General features: G+C 45.4%; 1 protein-coding gene across 1 annotated transcript in view; it reads left to right on the top strand.

The window, feature by feature from the left end:
• The first annotated feature begins 1,118 nt into the window (after positions 1-1,118).
• The window catches only part of LOC126474689 (facilitated trehalose transporter Tret1-like), a 56,219-nt gene continuing 47,644 nt past the window's right edge, over positions 1,119-9,693 (top strand). The window contains exon 1 of the mRNA XM_050102167.1: positions 1,119-1,485. Within this exon, the coding sequence (XP_049958124.1) occupies positions 1,119-1,485 (367 nt within the window). The remainder of the gene's footprint in view (positions 1,486-9,693) is intronic.

Below are 9,693 nucleotides of genomic sequence, written 5' to 3'. Positions count from 1 at the left end.
GAAAGGCGCTATTGTGTCTGCATACTCTGAAAGGTATGGTATACCATCTGTATCGGAAGACTTGCCTTTCTTGAGTGATTTGAGTTGTTTCGCAACACCTAAGATATCTACTTTTATGTCACTCATGGTGACAGCTTTACTGACGAACAGGGACCGTCGGGAATTGTGAAAAGTGCTCGTAAAAAACGTCACGTGGAATCATCGGAAGGAGTCATCTGTAAGTTCCAAAATACTAGCCGCACACTAGCACAATGAGTGTGCGTATCTGGTTAAAAGGATGGGATGTAGTGGCTGAGCAAGTCCTCATCAGGCAGACATTTCTGAGGTCAGCCCTAAGCGACGCCTAAGGTTGTGTGAAAAACACCGTCACTTGGCAGTGGACGACTGGAAAGACTGTTTTGGAATCATGAATCATGATATGCCCTTTGACAGTCCGATGGTAGGGCGAATGCCTGGAGAAAATTACCTGCCATCATATGTGGTGCCAACAATGACATACAGAGAAGGTGGTATTAGGGTATGGGGTGTAATTCGTAGTTGGGATGTAGTTCCCTTATTGCACTTAAGAAAACGCTAAATGTGGAAGGATATGAACATACTTTGCAACATTGTATACTGCATACAAGACGAGCAGTTCGTAGATGACGCCTGTCTGTATCTGCTGACAAAGCACTACATTGTTAAGCAGCATGCGTGAGGCAGTTGTTTGTGGTCAATAAGTTTCCTGAGTGGGCCGACGTGCCTAGAGTCCTGATCTGATACCAATGAAACACCATTGGGATGAGTTAGAACATCAACTCCGCTCCAGACCCCGGTGTCCACCATCAATATCTTCTCTAGTTTCGACTTTTGAGGAGGAGTGGGATGCCTTTCCTCACAGATATTCAGACACCTCGTTGAAAGTGTCCCCAGCAGAGTTCAGGCCCCGAAAAAAGGCGAAGAGTGGGCACTCCCCATAATAATGTCTGCTAGTAGGTGTCTGGGTACTTTTGATCAGATAATGTATGTACACATATATGCCAGATTTTACTGAGTTTGGCTAAAGTATAAAGTATTCAGGAGAATGTTGTATTTTCTATCTCTTTGCACTAGCGACCTTGGGCGGTGCTGCGTTCGGCATGGTGCTGGGATGGTCAGCCCCCGCGCTCGAGATGCTGAAGGCGGAAGCCATGTACACGGACGAAGAGCTGTCGTGGGTGGCGGGCATTCCGCCGCTGGGGTCGCTGGTGTCGATGATGCTGATGGCGCTGACGCTGGACCGGTTCGGCCGCAAGGCGGTGATGCTGGCGCTGGTGCCGCCGTTCGTGCTGGGCTGGCTGCTGCTCGCCTTCTTCCGCAGCATCCCGCTGCTGCTGGCCGGCCGCTTCATCACCGGCTTCTGCGGCGCCGGCTACTGCACCGCCGCGCCCGTCTACACGGGCGAGATCGCCGAGAAGCAGATACGCGGCGCGCTCGGCGTCTTTTACCAGCTGATGCTCACCCTCGGTACAGTACACTCTCTGAATGTTTTTATGTTAGAGGAAACCAGTTCTGTGCACTCAGAGCAGCTATTGTCTTACACTGTCGAGTGACATTACCACGACTACCACCCGCTACTACCAACAGTAACCGCTATTCTCAGCAAGGGTAACATTCATTTCACAAGACTTTCTGCAAACATGACTTCACTTTGTCACCCGCAATCTCAATAATCGCAGGAGCTGCTATCGACTTTGTAAGGATATGAATGTCATTGCTTCTCCTTTCACTCACAGCAATGTAAGCTGTCGTCATAGGCTCCCGCCTAACCACACATTCGGAAATTGCCAAATATTTATTTCACCATTCGCTTTTTAATCAGACGGAAATGTGAATAACATCGAATATTGCAGAACACACTTTAGTTCAATTCTTTTATCTTGGCGGCTCGCTCATGCCCACCCAGACGCGGGAGGTTGCTGCGTTGCCAGTTGCACACGACGCACGCGCCAAGAGAAGCAGCGCCATAGTATAGTATAGTCTACAAACTTAGTTTAGAGGGGAGCGCGCATTTCATGAAGTAAAGCCACCACGGCCGCATTAACCCTTTCGCTGCTACAGAGACGTGCTCCCCGCATTCCGCGCTGTGCGCGAGTTCATCACTGCACTGCTCGCCTGTGCAGACACATGGTGTTCCGACTGCTTTAACACACTTATCATTCGATTTCACAAAAACTATTTGGCCCAAAAATTTAATTTTTACACATCTGCTTGACTGATACCTTCTCCCCATAAATAACTTAATTTTGTTTCGATGTTCGACGGCTGGCCGGTGTGGCCGTGCGGTTCTAGGCGCTTCAGTCTGGAACCGCGTGACCTCTACGGTCGCAAGTTCGAATCCTGCCTCGGGCATGGATGTGTATGATGTCCTTAGGTTAGTTGGCTCTGAGCACTATGGGACTTAACATCTATGATCATCAGTCCCCTAGAACTTAGAACTACTTAAACCTAACTAACCTAAGGACATCACACACATCCATGCCCGAGGCAGGATTCGAACCTGCGACCGTAGCAGTCGCGCGGCTCAGGACTGAGAGCCTAGAACCGCTAGACCACCGCGGCCGGCTTAGGTTAGTTAGGTTTAAGTAGTTCTAAGTTCTAGGGGACTGATGACCACAGATGTTAAGTCCCATAGTGCTCAGAGCCATTTGAACCATTTTTTTTTATGTTCAACGCAGTAATTGTGCAGCATTAAATGTAGTAAACCACTGCACGAAATTTTGAAAAGTTTTTAGAGGTAAAAGTCCATAGCGTATACTTTCCGTGTGGTCGATTTTACTTGCCACAATGTTGAGAATGAAATGTGGACAAGATACCTAAATTTCATATAAAATTTACTGTATAGCAATATCTCATTTAATTTAAGTACCAGATAGGTGTCGTATGTAATATTGAGAAATATTCCATCTTTAGCGACTGTAACAAAAAATTTATTTACACCGGGCGCGTTTGGCTATATTTGGATTGATAGAAACACCGTTCTTTGCTATTGCCTGAATTAGGAGGCTTATTGCTTGTTTGGTTTAATTAATTAATAGAATATGAAGCAATTGGTATAAAGAATGCATTTTCCAAACTTTCTATAAAAGAAAGTCTGCTATCAAGACATTGCTTTTGTTCTATTACTTTATTTATGACTGAACGTTTCTAAAACTGAAGACATTCGTCCGTGCTCTGCACTGCAGTCGAGCTCTAGCAACGTCATTTTCTGTTCGTTGGCTGACTGTGTTTTGTGACGTCAGATGCGCAGAACGAACCTAAACTCGGCCGCCGTCATAAATGACGCGCACTATAGTATTACAATCCTAAGAAACTTACAGAATGTGTTACCAACGCTAAGATGAAAAAAAGTTGCGTGTAGCAGGATGCTTCATTCTTCGAATCCGCAAACCAATTACGCTAGCACTTCGTTATCTGATATTACTCTGCTGGATATCATACCATCTCTCGAAGGCTTAAATCGTTGATGCATTATAAGCTGACATTTAATGACAATGGTGACAGGTTTGTGATGAATTTTTAATGCAGCGTCACCTTGAAACAGCATGCCGCAAATTATAATACAAGCGAGTTTCAAGCATAATTTGTATAACATTGGCCAGCCGTTGTGACCGAGCGGTTTTAGGTGCTTCAATCCGGAAGTGCGCTGCTGCTACGGTCGCAGGCTCGAATCCTGCCTCGGGCATGGATGTGTGTGACATCCTTAGATTAGTTTGGTTAAGTAGTTGTAAGTCTGGGGGACTGATGACCTCAGATGTTAAGTCCCATACTGCTTAGAGCCATTTGAACCATGTCTATAATATTGACAACAACTCACTCCTGAGAGAGTACACTTATATGAAAGAATTAACCATCGATAAATCGTTATGTGACATTTAATTTATAAAAATAATTACAGTAATCGTAATTAGAACGGCGTGATTTCGTAAATCTCCGATAAGCGGCGTGATGTCTTGTGAGAGCAAACGTTAACAAAAGTCGACAGCAGTCCTTCGACTGTCGATATTGGGCGTGACATCAAAATGATGCTATGGTTGCAGAAAGTTTTGTGTAATGAGTGTCCCTCTTCGACCACACATAGTGACTAGGTGAGTTCCAGCGATTCCAACAGTTATTGACAAGGCTCCACGGAAAAATGGTTCAAATGGCAAAGAGGGTAACACTTAAAACACTGCTTTGAGGAACACTATTCACCTGCTCAAAACGATCAGACATCGAGCAACTAACTAGTGTCCTAAAAGCCGCTGAGACAGGAAAGACCGTTTGAAGATGGGGAGTTGGCCACGAAAGCCTCAGTGATGCGGTTGTGCGAGAATACAGTGTCTCCAGTTAGCCAAATAGCCACGCCCACATGCACTTATGACTACCCAGCAGTTGTCATCCGCACTGAACTTGGAATGGAACGCCCTACCACAAGAAGTTTTTACTAACCTTGAGGCCAGCAAGGGCGCACGTTGCAGAGAATGTCGTCCTATTAAGAACTATGTCCCGTCGTTTTAACGTCCATGGGACCATCATGAACTGCGATGATTTCAGCGCAAAAAATGGCTCTGAGCACTATGGGACAACATCTGAGGTCACCAGTCCCCTAGAACTTAGAACTATTTAAACCTAACTAAACTAAGGACATCACACACATCCATGCCCGAGGCAGGATTCGAACCTGCGACCGTAGCGGTCGCGCGGCTCCAGACTGTAGCGCCTAGAACCGCTCGGCGTCTCCGGCCGGCTCCACGGAAAATCTCGAGCTATCTAAGTCTATGTCTACACCTACGTCTATGTTTACATATACTCTGCAAAACATTGTGACGTGCTTGGCAGAGGATACTAGAACTTAGTACATGGTGTAACGGTTTCTTACCGAACCATTCGCGGTTGGAATGCTCGAGGAACAATTGCTCGATGCCTCTATGTGTTGTAGTCAGTCTAATCTTGTCTTTGCAATCCCTACAGGAGCGATACGCACGAGGCTGATGTCTTGTCCATTATAAGCCGTTAGTTGCGTGCTAGTTTTAGACAGGCGTGGGGAGCCGAATAGTTCATATGTGCGACGATTGAGCAATGTGACAGAGGCACCCGTGTCCAATTGAAATTTCACATGTTTCCCACAAATAAGTAAATGAACAAAAAGTTTGTTTGACTGACGTATCACTGACGAAACTGCACGCTTGCTAGGTGTACTAACGTCTGTTGTAGACTTGGAATATACTGTATTAATGCCATGGGAATTGTGATTAGATTTTTGTGAGTGAGCCAAATTCTGATGTTAGTTTTGTTGCAGACACACGAACTGCGTATATCCGTGCCTACCACAAGCGTAACATAGAGCTTGGAGGGAGGGACAATCTTGGTGTTTGTGCCGTGTATAACAGCGAGGGCAGACTTAATTCTGTTCGCCTGTTTAGCGAACTGCGTACGCGGCGTGGACGGTTGTTTACCCGGCTTGGCTAACGTAAGCCGCCGGTGCGGAATGGGGCGATCACAACTAAGGAACTCAACCCGAGAAATAGCTGGCTGCTCAAATGTATGAGCCGACAAGGTCGGCGTCGGAGTGTCGGAATTTTAGTCCATGTCGCGACCGTTGAATAATCTCGTTACAGGCAACGTTGGAAGTCATCTTAACATAAACGTCGCTGCTAATGATCGATAGGTGTATGCCGATGAAATCGTCACGGGGGGATCTTCGCGTAGGAAGCGTTCGACGGCTAGTGCTTTGGGTCTTGCGTATTCATTTCAAAAGGTGAACTTAAGAGTGTTCTTCCTGTAAGAGTTGGTCATTATAGCTTGTTCGACTGAGAAGCGCGGAGTCGTGGACGGCCAAGAGCACTGCTGCCCTGCCTAAGGCACACTGCCGGCCGGAGTGGCCGTGCGGTTCTAGGCGCTGCAGTCTGCAACCGAGCGACCGCTACGGTCGCAGGTTCGAATCCTGCCTCGGGCATGGATGTGTGTGATGTCCTTAGGTTAGGTAGGTTTAATTAGTTCTAAGTTCTAGGGGACTGATGACCTCAGAAGTTATGTCCCATAGTGCTCAGAGCCATTTTTTGAGCTTCGGCGTCGTTTGCTAATTTTCTTCCCCTGAGCGCTTCCTTCAATAGTCGAAACGTAAGGAAATCGTTTCGAGCCAGGTCTGGACTGTATGACGTGTGTTCTAGCAAATCGAATCCAACTCCTTTATTGTTTCGGCCGTTTGGCAGAATGTGGTAGAGCGTTATCTTGCTGCAGGATGACAAAAAAAAAAAAATGGTTCAAATGGCTCTGAGCACTGTGGGACTTAACTTCTGAGGTCATCAGTCCCATAGAACTTAGAACTACTTAAACCTAACTAACCTAAGGACATCACACACATCCATGCCCGAGGCAGGATTCGAACATGTGACCGTAGCGGTCGTGAGATTCCAGGCTGTAGCGCCTAGAACCGCTCAGCCACTCCAGCTGGCGCAGGATGACAGGTTTTCGCAGTTTTTCGCGAAGTTTGGATCTGATTGCAGGTTTCAATTTAGTTCGCAACACATCACAGTAGTGCACAGTTTCGCCTCTTGGGGTGAAATGAGCGGCTACCACACCTTCCATGTCCCAGGATAGTGTTAGCATAATCTTACCAGCTCATGAATGACGTTTAAATTTCTTAACTTCTGGTGATGATGTGTTTCCAAACCACGCTTGCAGCCTTACTTACCGCTTCGCGATGAAGCACCCAAGTTTCGTCTACAGTAAAGATTTGAGATCCGTCCCGTCTCCCTCGCGATGATAACAGGCCTAATGTTTACGAGAGACATCCATCTTTTGCGTCTTATGCTGAGCTGACAGTTCTTTCGGTGCCCACCTTGCACACACTTTCCAAAAATTTAGCCTGTCGTGTAAGATGGAATGCGCTGAACCATGACTGATACGTAAAGCACTGGCAGTTTCATCCACTGTGATTCGCCTGTCTCACATCACCATGCCCCCAACGACCTCCAAATTGTCCTCAGTAGTTGACTTCGATCTTTCCTCGTCACATAGATAAGTTCTTCCCTGTTTGAAGCGCTGCATCCATTCGTTGATCTCATTTCGCGATAGACAGCTGTCACTATACAGCGCTTACATTTGACGAATAATTTCCGCAGGTTTGCACCTCCTGCAAACAAAAAGAGAATCACTGTCATCATTTCCTCCTTGGTGCAGATCGACAATGGAGCTGCCATTTTTCACGGTCTGCTACAATACAACGACTTTCACGGGAGTAAGAGTGACATGTTGCATAGAACTGTTGCAGACAATGGTTTACCCCTGGATACTAGCAGTGCTACCAAGCCCTACGGCGAAAAATTGCAAAAATCCCTTTACTTTTTGACATCTCTTCCTACAAAACGAGATAGAAATAACTGGGTGGGATTATTCTGTGAAGACCAGTCTCATGTTCATGAACTATAACTCCTTATTTCGTATTATGTCTTACAAACATTTTTCGGTCAGATTTATAAGGGACAGTCAAATGTAAACCGGACACCCGTCGCAGTCGGACCATGGAATGGTTCCGTTCAAAATTAATCATCATACGCGTTAAGCATTTATCCAATTGGGAGACGAGACGATCTGTTCCTCTATCGTAGAACTCGATCGGCTGCTGATGGATCCGCATCCACACTTGCACTTCCCCGTCCAATTGAAACCGACACCTATGCATGTCTTTCTTCAGATTGTCGAAGATGTGAAAATTACATGGGAAAGTTTCGGGCTGTACAGAGGATGTTGCAGTATTTCCCAACCAAATCGCTGAAGCATTCGTCCTATTGTCAGAGTTTGGACGGGCGTTATCGTTCAACAGCATTCGTGGGAGTTTTGATTTATGACCCACTGCAGTTTCTGCAAAGTGTCTTGATTGTGGTTTTCGAGCCAGAGGCAAACGGGAAAACCAATAGTGCAAACATTCTACATCTCTCCCGCTAAAGAAATCCAAAGCTATTCACACACCTTCCGGTAAAGTTGCACAATAACGCCCGCCCCTACACTACCAATCGGACGGCGGCTACGCTTCAGTGACCTGTATGAGAACACTGTGACATCCTCTGTACAGCTCGGATCTTTCGCCATGTGATTTTCACATCTTTGGCAACCTGAAAAAATAAATGCTTGAATGTAGGCAAAGTGCAAAAGTAATCGCGGTTGTGGATCCCTCGGCGGCCGACCGCTTTCTATGAACAGGAATTGATTGTCTCGACTCCCAATGGAATAAACATATTAACGCGTGTCTTGATTACGTTTGAATGGAACAATTCCATTTTCCCGTTGTGGCGGATTTACGGTTTTCATTTGATTGCCCCTCATATTTTCGTCATATTTTGGCTCGTTGAATGACACGGAATGAAGCGATGTGTATCCATTTGATACTTATTGAGCATCGTATTACACTCTCTTTGGTCGAATAATTTTTGCATCCTCATCCATTTTCACACCAGCTATGTGTGTATGTTAATGTTTTGAATTTTCACATTTACTTCGCGCATCTGTTACTGTTCTGATTTCAGGTATATGATGATTCTTTAAAGCGATTCATATTGTTGATAAAATAATAGCATACTCTGATTACGTTTTTAACGAAACACAGTTACAGCATTTAAATCAGGCTAATATAAGTAATATAATTTTAACTCGTGAAATCAAATAATAATGACATTTCATTGGAATAATGACAGTTGACAGGAAGTCTTTAACAGTCTAAAGAGCGTATCTTCAATTGTCGACCAGGGTCGACCACATTGTGCATGACTTCATGCGTGCCCAATGTTCCGCTCGCGTGCTGTCCGAGGCTGGGCCTTTCTCGGCACTAGTCGGTACACTTCGGTTTTGCTGCTCCTTCTCACAACTGTTCGGTACAGCGCGACATTTCATTTAGCAGTGCGATGGGATACTGTTTCTTCTGGCATTTAGCGTGGCATTTTTCAGAGTGCGCGAATTCTTGAGCTCGGTAGAATCGTGATGCCAGCGCTGTTCGATTTTCTCTATTTGCTCGTGGTATAAAGGTAGTTGAAATGAAATGTGACTCTTGGCTCAAAAAGAGGCAGTCCAGCGATTTATCGTGTCAACCTTTAAAAAGGCATTGGAATTGCAGAAGGGAAGGATGAGAATTCTCAACTGGTACCGCAGTTCTATAGAACATCATTTCAGCACCATGCACAAAAATTTTAAAGATTTAATTGACGATGAGAGAGCAAAAATTTACAACGATCGACAGACGATTCATACGGGATTCATTGTTCTGTACATCCAGAAGCATTATGTGCTAAATTTGCAGGCATGGAGTAGGTGATAAAATTGGTGGTATAAATTCTACATTTTCTGAAGTTGCATGCATTATTGCGCTGTCAGTTGCAACAGTTTTTGAGGGAAGTGAACTACGCGTATGGAGGCCTTATAATACTACAGCAAAGTTCGTTGGTTAAGTCAAGGGACATGCTTGGAACGGCATTTCGGTTTAAAACCCGCTGTTGTTGAACTTCCGAAGGAAAAAGGGAAGCAGTAACTAAAATTAGGACATCCGGAATGGATTGCAAATCCCACATTTTAAGTGGAATTGACCACTCACTGCCCCCCCCCCCCCCCCCTCTCCCCAAAACACGTTTCAGGGTCAGAACCAACTTATTTCTGATTTGCTGGGGATGTATTTCCGAGTAAAAATAAAATCACATTGTGGAA

Source organism: Schistocerca serialis, chromosome 4 (assembly GCF_023864345.2).
Source record: "Schistocerca serialis cubense isolate TAMUIC-IGC-003099 chromosome 4, iqSchSeri2.2, whole genome shotgun sequence".
NCBI lineage: Eukaryota > Metazoa > Arthropoda > Insecta > Orthoptera > Acrididae > Schistocerca > Schistocerca serialis.
The sequence above is the reverse complement of the archived record's forward strand: the minus strand, read 5'-3'. Positions and strand labels throughout refer to the sequence as shown.